The sequence below is a fragment of the Cebus imitator genome, unplaced genomic scaffold (assembly GCF_001604975.1).
Source record: "Cebus imitator isolate Cc_AM_T3 unplaced genomic scaffold, Cebus_imitator-1.0 Scaffold9, whole genome shotgun sequence".
Taxonomy (NCBI): Eukaryota; Metazoa; Chordata; class Mammalia; order Primates; family Cebidae; genus Cebus; species Cebus imitator.
Genome location: NW_016107324.1, coordinates 99,785 through 118,018, shown reverse-complemented (window position 1 = coordinate 118,018; position 18,234 = coordinate 99,785). Strand labels below are relative to the sequence as shown.

At 35.8% G+C, this 18,234-nt stretch overlaps 1 protein-coding gene across 1 annotated transcript in view; it reads right to left on the bottom strand.

The window, feature by feature from the left end:
• STAU2 (staufen double-stranded RNA binding protein 2) overlaps positions 1 to 18,234 on the bottom strand; it is a 342,311-nt gene that overhangs the window by 250,572 nt on the left and 73,505 nt on the right. Inside the window, exon 6 of the mRNA XM_017544235.1 lies at positions 1,235 to 1,370. Within this exon, the coding sequence (XP_017399724.1) occupies positions 1,235 to 1,370 (136 nt within the window). The remainder of the gene's footprint in view (positions 1 to 1,234; positions 1,371 to 18,234) is intronic.

Below are 18,234 nucleotides of genomic sequence, written 5' to 3'. Positions count from 1 at the left end.
TAGAAGATACACAAATTATGATATATCCATACAAAGAACACTAACCAGCAATAAAACAGGGCAAAACCCAGATGTAAGCAACATGGATGATTCCCCAAACAAGAAAATCATTATACAAAGTGAAAGAAGCCAGATACATGTAAATACTATCTGAGTCTAGTTTTAAAAAGTTCAGCAACAGGCAAAAACTAGTCTATGGCAAAAAAAAAAAATAGTGATTATTTCTGGAAGGAGGGTGTGTCAAGCACAAAGAGGTCTGACGAAACTCACGTGATGTGAACATTTATATTTTGATCTGAGTGGCAATTACAGGAGGATATATATATGTAAAAAGTCATCAAAAAAAGTACAAATACATATACACATAAATAAAATAAAGTCATCAAGAGGTATACAATATTTGCACATTTTACTGTATGTATCATATTTTATCATGTTTTGTATTTTGTTTATCATGTTTATTTTGTAGTACTTTATCTCCATAAACTACTACAAAAATTGCATAAAAAGGACAACTTCAACTTGGTTAAATATATTTAAATGCAAAGAAAAAAGAATGTAAAGCACATGAACATATAAAAAGTGGCAAACTGTAGCCTTATTTCTATTTTCTTTTTTCCTTTCTGCATTTTCCACATACCTACAATGAGTTTTATGAACAGAAAAAATAAACACTAAACTTCATTTTGAAACTTCTGCCATGTTTCTAAAGAAACTTCTGTAATACTTGCAACTATCACAAAGTGAAACCCCATCTCTACTGTTACTGTGCAGAAAGACAGTAAATGCTTCCTCCCTCCAATAAATTCCCTGTAAATTACAAACATTCACGTTCATTAGTGTATTTGGACAAAAAAAAAAAAAAAAAAAAAAAAACTGAGCTCTGCTTGGTAAATGAATGAGAAAGACAACTGGGAAGTCAACACTATCAACTGCGAAATGACTTTAAGACTTGGTCTTCTCTGCAACAAGTACAGGGCCCTAATGACACAATAAAAACTAATTCCTTCAAATCTTTTAGGTTTGTGCAATAGAGAAAAAAAAAAACAGTTCCTGAAAACTGGGGTTTTTTAAAGTTATTATTTTAAATATTCCTTGTGAACCTGCTTTTATCTAAATTCCACATGAAATGCCAAGCATCAATTGGATTTACAAGGAAAATACTCTTTTGGGTTTGAGAAATTTTTATAACATGCACAAAATATTAAGAAAAAAACAGAAAAGACATACAAACCTCTGATTGTACATGCCCCGAAAGTTGTAATTAGCTCTATAATTTGGGAATGGCTTTGGATCTAATGGCCTGTAGATGGCAGGCTCTCCCCTTTTCATAGCAAGCCCATTCAGTTCCACAGTTGGAGTTATACTGCCTGTTTAAAAAAAAAAATTAAAGGCACACAAATGAAATATCTTCACAATAACTCATGCAGGCTATATTTATGCTACATTTACCTACAATGGAAGAAGGTGAGAATGGATGGACCACTTGTATGATTTTCTAAGAAACTGCATGAACACAAGAAAAGAGTATCTAATAAAATCTTCTTGGAATTTTGCAATGTTTTCTGAATATTAAAATTTGAGTGTGAAATCATTACTATTAAAACATAGTAAACAGAAGATCCTTAGACTGCTTAGCGTGAATATTCTTTTTTAAGAATATTCACCATTACTCACCCCAGAAAGCTTGCGTGTATTTAACCATTAAAAACATCATCTATGAATGTTTTTATTTATACTTTGGTAATTAAATAAGCATTGACAATAAAGTCATCAGTGGTTCTTGGACTTAACTAACAAAAAAGGTTTTTTGAATTTTTTTCGATAACCACCAAGACAGAGTAAATATAAGCAATATTTCCTGAATCCAAAATGTCACCTATTCCTCACAAATATTAAACATATGTACAAGCAGCATCACCGATAAAAACAAAAGACTGGAGACAACCTAAACAACATCAGTGCAGCACCAGTTATATAAACGTCCATACCATAAATCACTGAACAGCTACAAAAGGAGGAAAAATACTACATGCCTTGCTTTTTTTAAAAATTTAACAATACACCTTGGAGGTTATACCTTAGCAGTGTAGGGTATAATGTTAAACGAAAAAAAAAAGCAAAGTATCAAATACTGTGTGCTTTAACATTATCTTTTGTCTAAGAAAGATGAAAATGAAAATATAAATACGTATTTGCTTACTTTTTTTGGCATGTGTTCCTACATATTTGCTTACTTTAAAAAAATAAGTAAATAAACCCAAAACTAAAAGAGAAAAAAAGTTACTTTTAGCTTGGCAAAGCCACTATAGCCAGACTGCCTCTCTAGATTCCTCCTCTCTGGGCAGGGCATCTCTGAAAGAAAGGCAGCAGCCCCAGTCAGGGGCTTTTAGATAAAACTCCCATCTCCCTGGGATAGAGCGCCTGTGGAAAGGGGCAGCTGTGGGGACAGCTTCAGCAGACTTAAACATTCCTGTCTGCCAGCTCTGAAGAGGGCAGCAGATCTCGCAGCACAGCACCTGAGCTCTGCTAAGGGACAGACTGCCACCTCAAGTGGGTCCCTGACCCCTGTGCCTCCTGACTGGGAGACACCTTCCAGGAGGAGTCAACAGACACCTCACATAGGAGAGCTCTGGCTGGCATCTAGCATGTGCCCCTTTGGGACAAAGCTTCCAAAGAAAGAAACAGGCTGGAATCTTTGCTGTTTTGCAGCCTCCACTGGTGATACCCCAGCATACAGGGTCTGGAGTGGACCTCCAGAAAACTCCAGCAGACCTGCAGCAGAGGGGTCTGACTGTTAGAAGGAAAACTAACAAACAGAAAGGAATAGCATCAACATCAACAAAAAGGGCATCCACACAGAAACCACATCTGAAGGTCATCAACATCAAAGACCAAAGGTAGATAAATCCATGAAGACGAGGAAAAAAACAGCACAAAAAGGCTGAAAATTCCAAAAACCAGAATGTCTCCTCTCCTCCAAAGGATCACAATTCCTCACCAGCAAGGGAACAAAACTGGACAGAGAATGAATGTGACAAACTGACAGAAGTAGGCTTCAGAAGGTGGGTAATAACAAACTCCTCCAAACTAAAGAAGCATGTTCTAACCCAATGCAAGGAAGCTAAGATCCTTGAAAAAAGATTAAAGGAACTGCTAACCAGAATAACCAGTTTAGAGAAGAACATAAATGACCTGATGGAGCTGAAAAACATAGCACGAGAACTTCGTGAAGCATACACAAGTATCAATAGCTGAATCGATCAAGCAGAAAAAAGGATATCAGAGATTGAAGATCGACTTAACGAAATAAAGCAAGAGACAAGATTAGAGAAAAAAGAAGGAAGAGGAATGAACCAAGTCTCCAAGAAATATGGGACTATGTGAAAAGACCAGACCTACATTTGATTGGTGTACTTGAAAGTGATGGGCAGAATGGAACCAAGTTGGAAAACACTTTTCAGGATATTATCCAGGAGAACTTCCCTAACTTAGCAAGACAGGCCAACACTCAAATTCAGGAAATACAGAGTACATCACAAAGATACTCCTCAAGAAAAGCAACCCCAAGACACATCATCATCAGATTCACCAAAGTTGAAACAAAGGAAAAAATGTTAAGGGCAGCTAGAGAGAAAGGCTGGGTTACCCACAAAGGAAAGCCCATCAGACTAACAGTGGATCTCTCTGCAGAAACCCTAAAAACCAGAAGAGAGTAGAGGCAAATATTCAAGATTCATAAAGAATATTCAACCCAGAATTTCATATCCAGCCAAACCAAGCTTCTGAGGAGAAATAAAATCATTTACAGACAAGCAAATTCTGAGAGGGTCTGTCACCACCAGGCCTGCCTTACAAGAGCTCCTGAAGAAAGCACTAAACATGGAAAGGAAAAACCAGTACCAGACACTGCAAAAACATACCAAATTGCAAAGACCATTGATGCTATAAAGAAATTGCATCATATTTGCCTGCATCAACTAACAGGCAAAATAACCAGATAGCATCATACTGACAGGATTAAATTCACACATAACAATATTAATCTTAAATGTAAACAGGCTAAATGCCCCAAATAAAAGACACAGACTGGCAAATTGGATAGAGTCAAGACCCATTGGTGTACTGTATTCAGGAGACCCATGTCACGTACAAAGACACACATCGGCTCAAAATAAAGGGATGGAGGAAGATTTACCAAACACATAGAAAGCAAAGAAAAAGCAGGGGTTATAATCCTAGTCTCTGATGAAACAGACTTTAAACCAACAAAGATCAAAAGAGACAAAGAAGGGTATTACATAATGGTAAAGGCATCAATGCAACAAGAAGAGCTAACTATCCTAAATATATATACACCCAATACAGGAGCATCCAGATTCATAAAGCAAGTCCTTAGAGACCTACAAAGAGGCTTAGACTCCCAAAAAATAATAGTGGGAGACAAAGTCTGTCAATATTAGCCAGATCAACAAGACAGAAAGTTAAAAAGGATATTCAGGACTTGAACTCAGCTCTGGAACAAGTGGGCCTAATAGATATTTATAGAACTCTCCAGCCCAAACAAACAGAATATACATTCTTCTTAGCACCACATCAGCTTATTCTAAAATTGACTATATAATTGAAAGTAAAACACTCCTCAGCAAAAAAAATGCAAAAGAACAGAAATTATAACAGTCTCTCAGACCACAGTGCAATCAAATTAGAACTCAGGATTAAGAAACTCATTCAAAACTGCACAACTACATGGGGACTGAACAACCTGCTCCTGAATGACTATTGGGAAAATAATGAAATTAAGACAGAAATAAATAAGTTCTTTGAAACCAATGAGAACAAAGATAAAACGTACCAATCTCTAGGACATAGATAAAGCAGTGTTTTAGAGGGAAATTTATAGCACTAAGTGCCCACAGGAGAAAGTGGGAAAGATCTAAAATCAACACCCTAATATCACAATTAAAAGAACTAGAGAAGCAAGAGCAAACAAATCCAAAAGCTAGCAGAAGACAAGAAATAACTAAAATTAGAGCAGAACTGAAGGAGAGAGAGACACAAAAAACCTTTCAAAAAAAAAAAAAATCAATGAATCCAGGAGCAGGCTTTTTGAGAAGATTAACAAAATAGATAGACCACTAGCCAGACTAATAAAGAAGAAAACAGAAAAGATTCAAATAGACACAATAAAAAATGATAGAGGGGCTATCACCACTGATCCCACAGAAATACAAACTACCAACAGAGAATACTAAAAACACCTCTATGCAAATAAACTAGAAAATCAAGAAGAAATGGATAAATTCCTGGACACACATCCTCTAAAGACTAAATCAGAAAGAAGTCGAATCCCTGAAAAGACCAATAACAAGTTCTGAAATTGAGGCAGCAATTAATGGCCTACCAACCAAAAAAAGCCCAGGATCAGACAGAGTCATAGCCTAATTCTACCAGAGGTACAAAGAGGAGCTGGTACCATTCCTTCTGAAACTATTATAAACTATAGAAAAAGAGGGACTCTTCCCTAACTCATTTTATGAGGCCAGCAACATCCTGATACGAAAACCTGGCAGAGACACAACTAAAAAAGAAAATTTCGAGCCAATATCCCTGATGAACATCAGTGCGAAAATCCTCAATAAAATACTGACAAACCGAATCCAGCAGCATATCAAAAAGCTTATCCACCATGATTAAGTCAGCTTCATACCTGGGATGCACAGCTGGTTCAAAATATACAAATCAATAAATGTAATCCATCACATAAACAGAACGAATGATAAAAACCACATGATTGTCTAAATAAATGCAGAAAATGCCTTCAATAAAATTCAACACACCTTCATGCTAAAAAGCTCTTAATAAACTAAGTATTGACAGAACTCATCTCAAAATAGTAAGAGCTATTTATGACAAACGCACAGCCAATACCATACTGAATAGGAAAAAGCTGGAAGCATTCCCTTTGAAAACTGGCACAAGACAAGGATGCCCTCTCTCACCATTCCTATTCAACAAAGTATTGGAAGTCCTAGCCAGGGCCATCAGGCAAGAGAAGGAAAGAAAGGGTACTCAGATAGGAAGAGAGGAAGTCAACTTGTCTCTGTTTGCAGATGATATGATTGTATATTTAGAAAACCCCATGGTCTCAGCCCCAAATCTCCTTAACCTGATAAGCAACCTCAGCAAAGTCTCAGGATGCAAAATCAATATGCAAAAATCACAAGCATTCCTTTACACCAATAACAGACGAACAGAGAGCCAAATCATGAGTGAACTCAAATTCACAATTGCTACAAAGAGAATAAAACACCTAGGAACACAACTTACAAAGGATGTGAAGGACCTCTTCAAGGAGAACTACAAACTACTGTTCAAGGAAATAAAAGAGGACACAAACAGATGGAAAAACATTCCATGCTCATGAACAGGAAGAATCAATATCGTGAAAATGGCCATACTGCCCCAAGTAATTTATAGATCCAATGCTATTCCCATCAAGCGACCACTGACTTTCTTCACAGAATTAGAAAAAAACACTTTAAATTTCACATGTAACCAAAAAAGTGCCCATATAGCCAAGACAATGCTAAGCAAAAAGAACAAAGCTGGAGGCATAATGCTACCTGACTTCAAACTATACTACAAGGTTACAGTAATCAAAACAGCATGGTACTGGTACCAAAACAGATATATAGACCAATGGAACAGAACAGAGGCCTCAGAAATAATGCCACACATCTACAATCGTCTGATCTTTGACAAACCTGACAAAAACAAGCAATGGGGAAAGGACTCTCTATTTAATAAATGATGTTAGGAAAACTGGCTAGCCATATGCAGAAAAGTGAAACTGGACCCTTTCCTTACACCTTATACAAAAATTAACTCAAGATGAATTAAAGACTTAAACGTAAGACCTAAAACCATAAAAACCCTAGAAGAAAACTTAAGCAATACCATGTAGAACACAGGCGTGGGCAAAGACTTCATGATTAAAACACCAAGAGGAATGGCAACAAAAGCCAAAATTCACAAATGGGTTATAATTAAAGAGCTTCTGCACAGCAAAAGAAACTATCATCAGAGTGAACAGGCAACCTACAGAATGGGGAAAAATTTCTGTAATCCATCCATCTGGCAAAGGGCTAATATCCAGAATCTACAAAGAACTTAAACAAATTTACAAGAAAAAAAAATCAAAAAGTGGGTGAAGGATATGAACAGACACTTCTCAAAAGAAGATATTTATGCAGCCAATAAACATATGAAAAAAGGCTCATCATCACTGGTCATTAGAGAAATGCAAATCAAAACCACAATGAGATACTATCTCACACCAGTTAGAACAGCAATCATTAAAAAGTCAGGAAACAACAGATGCTGGAGAGAATGTGGAGAAATAGGAATGCTTTCACACTGTTGGTGGGAATGTAAAGTAGTTCAACCACTGTGGAAAACAGTGTGGTGATTCCTCAAGGATGTAGAACCAGAAATACCACTTGACTCAGCAATCCCATTACTGGGTATATACCCAAAAGATTATAAATCATTCTACTATAAAGACACACGCACACGTAGATTTATTGTAGCACAGTTCACAATAGCAAAGACTTGGAACCAACCCAAATGCCCATCAATGATAGACAGGGTAAAGAAAATGTGGCACATATACACCATGGAATACTATGCAGCCATAAAAAAGGATGAGTTCATGTCCTTTACAGGAACATGAATGAAATTGGAAACCATCATTCTCAGTAAACTAACACAGGAGCAGTAAACCAAACGCCTCATGTTCTCACTCATAAGTGGGAGTTGAACAATGAGAACACATGGACACAGGGAAGGGAACATCACATAGCGGGGCCTGTCAGAGGGTAGAGGACTATAGGAGGGATGGCATTAGAAGAAATACCTAATGTAGATGACAGGTTGATGGGTGCAGCAAACCACCGTGACACATGTATGCCTATGTAAGAAAACTGCACATTCTGCACAGGTATCCCAGAACTTAAAGTATAATTTAAAAGAAAAAGTTACTTACAGGAAGAAGGCACAAACAGGGGAGGAATGGAAGCTATATGTCTCTGAATGTACACTGTTTTATAGATTTTATTTTGAAAACATGAATATTTTTCTATAATTATAGAAATCAAAATTTCATCCAAAAGGGGTGGGGGAGCAATCTCTAAAATCGAAAGAAAACTGGAACTAAATCTATTTATGGTGACTTAAGCACAGAGAGATGTTTTTCAAAAGACTTTAAACACTGTAAAATAGCCATAAGATCCTAAAGAGAAAAAAAATCTTAAACTGTTTTCAGTAATCACATTGTTAGTAACAAGTAATATGCTTTTAACTTAATTCAAACAAAATTAAATCTAAATGAAGACAAAGAAATCTCTAAAAAGAAAACCAAGCAATTAAAACTGAACAGTAAATCAAATTGGTGGCCTTAATCATACAAAGGGTAATTATTTCAAATAACTTTAAAATACAGTCAAATAACCACATATTCTAAAGACTTTTGTAAAACCCTGAAAACAAATCATAAACTGTTTCCAGTAATCACGGTGTTAGTAATATTGGTGTCCCTCTGTCTCAGTGCAATTGCTATTATAAAAATTATTATATAGAGAGACATAAAATAGATTAAAGAAGTAATTAACATTAGAAAGATTTTTAGTATATAAAAAGACACAAATATAAAATCGGTACATAAAACCTTGTAGTCTTAAATCCGAACTGAAAATATCAAAACGAATTCATGATGTATTTTCTCTTAAGAAAAAAAAAAAAAACGAAAAAAAAAACGCATGGTATTTCCTAGCTTAAGTATCCACTTAAGAGGCCTAAAAGCCATAAGCAGTCCATTAAGCAATGAGGATCACCAGCTTACAGAGTCTGGTTTATCATTATCATTTCCCAACTTTAGAAAAACAACAATTCTTGAAGAAATGGCTGCTTCCAAAGCATGACACTGGGAAATAAAAGGAAATAATTAAGTACTTACCTTGACTTTACAGAACAAATTATACTCAGAGAAAACAGATAATGAAGGAAAAGTTCTCCATCTATTAGCTAGAAGACTTCCAGCCAATAAATGCAGAAAAGATGACCCTCCCATCTAGCAACTACTGATAAGATAATCGATCTTCTTGGCAATGAGCATTGGCAGGCTTCTACGATCAGAGAATTTACGTGAATTTCACTTTCTATAAAAGCTTTATATTCATCTTCATGATTTGTTAGAACATATATACATATGTTTTAACTAAACTTCTGGTACTTAAAATAGTGTGAGGTAATTTTACATTGTATGTTTTTTAAATTGTGGAATTTTTCAAATTTTACACAAGAGAATAAGATAGTGAATGTCCCTAGTATCCTTCACCAGCTTCAACAAGTACCAACTCATGGCAGCCAGCCAATCTTGCTTCTCATCTATCTCTCCCTAGATTACTTTGAAACAAATCTCAGATATATAATTTCATCCGTAAATGTGTCTTTAAAGATTCATACTGAATTTTAAGATAACTCATAAAAAACTAATCCCAATGTCACTATCAAGCGAACAAAACAATAACTCCTTAATATTAAAAAATGTCCAGAGTTCAGATTTCTCTTATTGTCTCATTAAAATTTTTTAAGAAATTATTTTATGTTTTTAGAGATAGGGCTTCCTCCGTCACTCAGGCTAGAGTACAGTGTTGTGATCAAGATACACAAGAAACCCTATGTGATGATTATCTTTCTGAAACCTGGATCCAACTCTCACATACTCAAAATAATAATACTTAACATTACTTGGAGGCATCTCATAGTTTGAAATTACTCTGTAAATGTTTTCTATGAAAGCACTATAACCTGAAACCCTTAGTGTTAGGTGATCTCCTTGCCCCCTTTCCTCCAACGCAGCCTCCCAAAGTGCTGAGATTACAGGCATGAGCCACCATGTCTGACCTCACTCTTTTCATAATTGGTTTATTTGAATAAAGATTAAAATGAGGATCATTTATTGCATTTGGTTGATAATGTCTGTTTAATTTTTAAGATACAGAACCCCCTTTCATCTTTATTTTTCTACGTAATTATTTGTTTAAGAAACTAGTTCATTAGTCCTATAGAATTTCTGTGCTCTTGGTTTTGTATTTCTTGTAAACTGATAACCTAGAGGCTACAAAGATTCAGGTTTGAAGTTTTTGGTAATTGTTTTATAGGTAGTTTTGTCTGCTTCATGTTGTACTACATCAGAAGGCTTTTAATTTCTTGTCTTTTATTTTGTGATTTTTAGATAGATCAGTAGGTCCAGTTATCTTAGCTGGTTCATCGATTATCATGTTTCCCATAAAGTTCTCCAGTTGACCTAATGATCGTAGAAGCCTGCCAATGCTCATTGCCAAGAAGATCGATTATCTTATCAGTAGTTGCTAGATGGGAGGGTCATCTTTTCTGCGTTTATTGGCTGGAAGTCTTCTAGCTAATAGATGGAGAACTTTTCCTTCATTATCTGTTTTCTCTGAGTATAATTTGTTCTGTAAAGTCAAGGTAAGTACTTAATTATTTCCTTTTATTTACCAGTGTCATGCTTTGGAAGCAGCCATTTCTTCAAGAATTGTTGTTTTTCTAAAGTTGGGAAATGATAATGATAAACCAGACTCTGTAAGCTGGTGATCCTCATTGCTTAATGGACTGCTTATGGCTTTTAGGCCTCTTAAGTGGATACTTAAGCTAGGAAATACCATGCGTTTTTTTTTGTTTTTTTTTTTTTCTTAAGAGAAAATACATCATGAATTCATTTTGATATTTTCAGTTCGGATTTAAGACTACAGGGTTTTATGTACCGATTTTATATTTGTGTCTTTTTATATACTAAAAATCTTTCTAATGTTAATTACTTCTTTAATCTATTTTATGTCTCTCTATATAATAATTTTTATAATAGCAATTGCACTGAGACAGAGGGACACCAATATTACTAACACCGTGATTACTGGAAACAGTTTATGATTTGTTTTCAGGGTTTTACAAAAGTCTTTAGAATATGTGGTTATTTGACTGTATTTTAAAGTTATTTGAAATAATTACCCTTTGTATGATTAAGGCCACCAATTTGATTTACTGTTCAGTTTTAATTGCTTGGTTTTCTTTTTAGAGATTTCTTTGTCTTCATTTAGATTTAATTTTGTTTGAATTAAGTTAAAAGCATATTACTTGTTACTAACAATGTGATTACTGAAAACAGTTTAAGATTTTTTTTCTCTTTAGGATCTTATGGCTATTTTACAGTGTTTAAAGTCTTTTGAAAAACTTCTCTCTGTGCTTAAGTCACCATAAATAGATTTAGTTCCAGTTTTCTTTCGATTTTAGGGATTGCTCCCCCACCCCTTTTGGATGAAATTTTGATTTCTATAATTATAGAAAAATATTCATGTTTTCAAAATAAAATCTATAAAACAGTGTACATTCAGAGACATATAGCTTCCATTCCTCCTCTGTTTGTGCCTTCTTCCTGTAAGTAACTTTTTCTTTTAAATTATACTTTAAGTTCTGGGATACCTGTGCAGAATGTGCAGTTTTCTTACATAGGCATACATGTGTCACGGTGGTTTGCTGCACCCATCAACCTGTCATCTACATTAGGTATTTCTTCTAATGCTATCCCTCCCATAGTCCTCTACCCTCTGACAGGCCCCGCTATGTGATGTTCCCTTCCCTGTGTCCATGTGTTCTCATTGTTCAACTCCCATTTATGAGTGAGAACATGAGGCGTTTGGTTTACTGTTCCTGTGTTAGTTTACTGAGGATGATGGTTTCCAATTTCATTCATGTTCCTGTAAAGGACATGAACTCATCCTTTTTTATGGCTGCATAGTATTCCATGGTGTGTATGTGCCACATTTTCTTTATCCTGTCTATCATATCAAAAAGACTTCAGTTTAATAATTAACATGTTAATCTGTTGTCCAAGATTTACGTCACTTTGAATTCACTTTGCAATCATCATATAGTCACAGATAGCATAAGATTCAAATAGGGAAAAAAAGGAAAACAAAACGTTTGAAAGATTTCATCATTTAAGGAAGGGAATAAATAAGAAATATGATTGAAAATCCAATGAGGTGATTTGAATACACTGTTGAGAATACACTGTCTGCCACTCATACCATAAATTGTATTTTAAAATAGGTAAAAGTGTTGTATTCATATGATTTAAATAAATAAATAACCTCATGTAAATTACTCATTTGAAAGTAAGACTACAGTCTTATAAATGTTACAAACTGGTCTTTGTGAAGGTAAGTAGAAGAGAAGCAAAAAAGCAAAACCCATGCTAAAAGATTTCCAACTCCTAGAGCAAAGTTATCTCCATCTCTTTCATACAGAACTAGACTGACACCCCCACACATGCATACAGTAATACTTTCATACAAAGTATTTATAGAGTAACTTCAAACTATGAGATGCCTCCAAGTGATGTTAAGTATTATTATTTTGAATGTGTGAGAGTTGGATCCAGGTTTCATAAAGATAATCATCACATAGGGTTTCTTGTGCATTATAAGGCTATGTTATTTTATTTGGGTTTTTTGTTGTTGTTATTTGTTTGTTTTTTTTGAAACCTTAAAGTCCAGGCTTTTCTTGAACTCCTGGGCTCAAGTAATCCTCCTGCCTTAGCCCCCCAAAGTGCTAGGATTACAGTGGTGAGCCACCGCTACCAGACAAGGCTATTGTGTTGACACTATAAACACACCATCAATTTTTGGTGGTTCCTAGATATATTAAAGCAAATTTCTATATTTCCAATGATAGAAAAAGGCTAATTAGGAGTACGTACATATATACATAAGAATTTTGGATTCCTATATGTAGCGTGTAAAAAAAAAATGCTACAACTAGTTTTCAAAAAACATGTTACTAACACTTAGAATAGCTCTGTAGGAAAAAAAAAAATCCCTGGAAAATAGCAGTCAGTGAATAAATATTTGTTGAATAAATAAATTGATTAACTTAGAAACCAGTGTTTAATTGAGAAATCAGAGTTCCATGGAGAAATGGCTGGCTCCAGGGCTAGGGCAAGGAAAATACAAGATAACCTAGGAACACTTTATTATGCCAGAAAGTAAGAATGTCCAAAGCATGACGGAGAAACATCAAAAGGGCAAAGGAATCAATTGGAGGGTCCGTACCACTAGCCAAACCTGGAATATCTAAGCAACAAAACAGATAATGATAGTAACAGATTATAAACCTGTAAGTAGAATAGGAATCCAAGAGTCTACAGTGAGATAAACAAGCAAACAAAAGGATGAGGGGAAAGCAAAAGTGCTACCCTTGGATACAATGCCAATTAACAAATCTGAAAAAGATAGTGGAATTTTAAAAATCAGCCTTTGGCAACCTTCAGAGTCACAACTGATTCAGACAAGAATCAACAGATGCTAAATCTGGAAGGCTAAAGAAAGCTTGATAAGGAGCAGAGTATTTATATATACACATATATACACACACACACATAGTCTCCTCAGAAAATACTTATTACTTATTATTCAATAACAAAACATATGGATTAATTAACTTTACAGCAAAGAAGCCTGGCATACTCCTCATCACATGACAAAAGTCGTCAGTGATGGGACAAGTTAATCTCAGGCGTCTCCTGATATAAAGCACTAGGGTAAGTCCAAGTCATTTTTGTGGTATTCATGCTAAAATGCATAAATCATGAGCAAACACCAGACAAGCTCAATTGAGGGCATTCTACAAACTCTGTGATCCCATATTCTTTATATATGTTAAGATAAGAAAGACTGAGGAACTGTTACAGATTGAAGTAGAATGGAGAGAAATCGTAAGTACATGTAACACATGGCCTTGATTAGATCCTGCAGCTGTAAAGGTTTGGGATGATTAGTGAAATCTGAAATGGAGTCTGGATTAAATGGTAATATGGATTAAAGTTAACTTCCTGATAGAAGAGTGTCCATGTCCTTAAGAAATACACATTGAAATATTAAGGGGTAATGCGACACCATGTCTACAACTTATTCCCAGATGGTTCAAAAATGCTATCAAATAGGGAATCAAGGTGAAGGATACATCAGCAGTCTATGCAGTATTTCTACAAATTTTATATAAATCTGAAATTACTTCCATAGTTTAAAAACAAAAATAAAAGGGAGAAAGCAAAACAGTCCTATAACATATTCCCAATTACTGACAAATCAACCATGCTGTAAATTAACTTAACCACTCATTAGGATATAACTTCTTTTTAAGACCCATCTACACGCAGTGGAGTCAACACTGGATCTTACCTCCACAGACCCATTATTTCTCAATATGAGTTACAGTCACCAGGTTTACAACAAAGGTGCCACCACACTGCAGAGAGGAATAGATTATCTTTTCAATAAATGCTGCTGGATTAAATGAATGTCCATATATTTTTTAAATAAAGAAAAAGATTGAACTCTACCTCACATACATAAAACTCAATTGCTGACAAACTGTAAATCTGAATAGGAAAGATATAATAATAATGCTTCCAAAATCAATATGAAGTTATCTTCATAAACTTGTAGGAGACACAGATATCTTAAATGGTATATCAAAAAAGCATTAACCATTAAGGAAAAGGCTAATAATTTAGCCTCCATTAAACAAGAATTTCTTTCTTTCTTTTTTTTTTTTTTTTTTTTTTGATGTGTTTTTTTTTTTTTCTTCTTTTTTAAGTGCAGTGGTACAATCTTGGCTCACCGCAACCTTCGCCTCCTGGATTCAAGTGATTCTCCTGCCTCAGCCTTCCAAGTAGCTGGAATTACAGGTGCACACCATCATGCCCAGGTAATTACTGTATTTTTAGTAGAGGTGGGGTTTTACCATGTTGGCCAGGCTGGTCTCAAACAAGCGATCCACCCACCTTGGCCTCCCAAAGTGCTAGAATTACAGGTGTGAGCCACCGCACCTGGCCTCATAAAAAAGAATTTCTATTCACCAAAATGCACCCTTAGGAGTATAGAAAGATATTTGCAATATACATATCTGACAAATGATATGAATCCAGAATATGTAAGAACACTGTCAGCCAATGAAAAGTAGAAAAAATTTTAAAACAGACAATGCAGATTTTTAAGTGGAAAAAACATTCCAAATAGCACCTTACGACAGAGGCTAGCCTAATGTCAACCGGCATATGAAAAGATGGTCACCTGAATTAGTTATTAGGGAAATACAAATTAAAACTACAATGAATTATTTTTTTTTTTTTGGTGAGATGGTATCTTGCTCTCTTGCCCAGCCTGGAGTGCACTGGCACAATCTCAGCTCACTACAACCTCCACCTCCTGGGTTTAAGTGATTCTCCTGCCTCAGCCTCCTGAGTACCTGGGATTACAGGCATGCACCACCATGCCCAGCTAATTTTTGTATTTTTAGTAGAGACAGGGTTTCACCATGTTGGTCAGGCTGGTCTTGAACTACCGTGTCATACGCCCTCCTCAGGCTACCAAAGTGCTGGGATTACAGGCATGAGCCACCACGCCCCACCTGAATTACTATTATACCTCTCAGCATAATAGCTAACACTTTGAAAGCTGGAGATATCAAATATTGATGAGGATGTGGAGAGCTCTCATACTGCTGTTGGGAAGATAAACGGACATTCTTTGACATTATATATGAACACCAAATACATTCATAACTATGACCCAACAGTTCCAATCCTAGATATATTCCCAAGCGAAATGTATGCATATAAGAATACTGTTCTAGCAGTATTATGTGTAATAGCTCAAAACTGGAAATAATTCAAATATGTATAATAGCATAATAAGTACAATGTAAATTATAGTTTACTCATGCAATAGAATACTACATAGCAATAAAATACTATACCATTAAATGCAACACAGATGACTCTCACAAGATAGATGACTCTCACAATATTGAGAAAAATGAGCTATCACGAGTCTACTGTCTGACGCCAACAAGAAGGCCCAACTAAGCTGGGAGAAATCAAAATAGTGGTTTCCTTTGGAGTTGTTTAACCAGTTGAAGTGGGCATCAGGAAAGCTTCCATGGCATTGGTAAAGCATGTGGCAAAGTGTTCACAGCATAAAAATTCATCAAGCTCTTTAACTGTAATATGCCTTTGTCTGCATAAAATATTATATCTTATTTTAAAAGTTTGCCCCAAATAACCTATTCATTCTCTCAGCTCACTACAACACTCAACCATGGAAATTCTTATCTCCACTGGGGCCTTTCAGACACTCCCTGTTTCCTTCCTCTGACTCTTGCTGGTTTACTTCCTGCTATAATCCTCTAAACATGGACTTGACCCAGAGATCAGCATACAATTAACTGCTCTTGCTTTACATTATATGCCTCAGACAGCTTGTTCTGTTCCATTCCAAATGTCACTCTCAACACTCCTGCAGAGTGGGAGGCAAACAGTACTCAATGCACGTGAGTTTCTTTCTGTCTTCATCCGTAAACTATGGCAATGGTTTCCTTGCTTTTAGTCTCTCCCGCCTTGCCTTTACATGTCAAATTGAGCTTCCTAAAATACTCCTTTAATGCATCATGCACTGCTCATGAATATTAATTCCTCTCAACTACATATAAAACTTAATCTTGCAAAGCTGGCATTCGAGTCTGTCCCAATGTAGACTAACTACATTTCCAGTCTTATCTCCTACTAGTCATTTACCTGTTCTTATTAAAAACCATCTATAAATTTTTTTTTTAGCAAATCCATTGTCCAGATTCCTACTTGAAAGCCTTTCCTCATAGTATTCCCTCCATCTAGAATATTCTTTCCTCTCCTCTATACTTGCCTACTTTCATTCAAGGCCTGTATCTTACTTCAACTACTTCAGTCCATGTTTATCACTACCTGCAATACCGATGGCTGTTATTGTCTGCTTAGCATTTTATCTTCACCATCAAGTTATGTGTTTATACATAAGACTATAAGACCCTCACTGAAAAGGACGATGTTTTATACCTCTTAGATATGTAAAAAGCGAGTGTTAAATAAATCATGGTGATGGTAGTACTAATGATCAACCAGTATTTTGAAGAGGCTTTTAAAAATTAAATCTTTTAGGAACTTATGAATTTTTTTTCTATTGTAATAATATTTTGGCTTATTTAAGCTTCATAAATACTGCAATCAGTTGAAAAGAAGCAAAGACAAAGCCATGGATTCTGCAAAGAGCAGTTCTTGAAAGAGTAGAGTATATCAGCCTAGCAAGGAACACATGAGAATGAAACAAGTCTCTATGTGATCTGATTATGAATATAAGCAAGTAGACAATGATTAAATAGATTCTAGAGTTATTGTTGACAGGCACAAAACCTTTTTTTTAACCTCCATAACAAAAATATCTGAGGTGAAATTAATATCGACTGGAAGGTAACCACTTGAATTAATCAGTTAACAAATAAGTAAATGGATATATGGCTGGTACTCAAATTACAGCAATTCCATTAACCTAATGTTACCAATTAATACATTCTGTCCAAAATACAGGTTTGCCTTTCCCAATAGATAACTGGACATATAGATTCACGGAGATCACCTGGAGAAAATGGTGAGTATCAGGCAGGACTAACTTGCAGCTACCGCTTGGACAGGCAAAACAGCATGTGGAGACTCACAATGTGAACTCTGCTCCAAGAACCACCACAAGAACATAACAGGAAAACCGAAAGAATTCACAGACCCTTTGAAAGAAGCGACTTGGTGCTGCACTCTGAGACAGCCAAAACACTGTGAGTGCCCAAAGTGTGAGAGGGGGAATGTCTGCCTCCAAACACACATCCTCACTGGAGAACCTGAAAATCCAGATCATAGGAGAAGAATTTAACCTTACCTAGAGTGGAAACAAATTTAGAGAACTGAGCAAAACATAAAGGCAGAAGAAGCAGGCCAGTCATGGTGGCTCACACCTGTAATCCCAAAACTTTGGGAGGCCAAGGCAAATAGACTGCTTGAGCCCAGCAGTTTGAGACAAGGCTGGCCAATGTGGTGAAACCCTGTCTCTACCAAAAATAAAAAATAAAAATAAAAAAATAGTTGGGCATGGTGGTGCACACCTGTAATCCCAGCTACTTAGGAGACTGAGGCAGGAGAATCCCTTGAGCCCGGGAGGCAGAGGCTGCAGTGAGCCAAGATCATGCCACTGTACTCCAACCTGGGCAGCAGAGTGGAACCCCATTTAA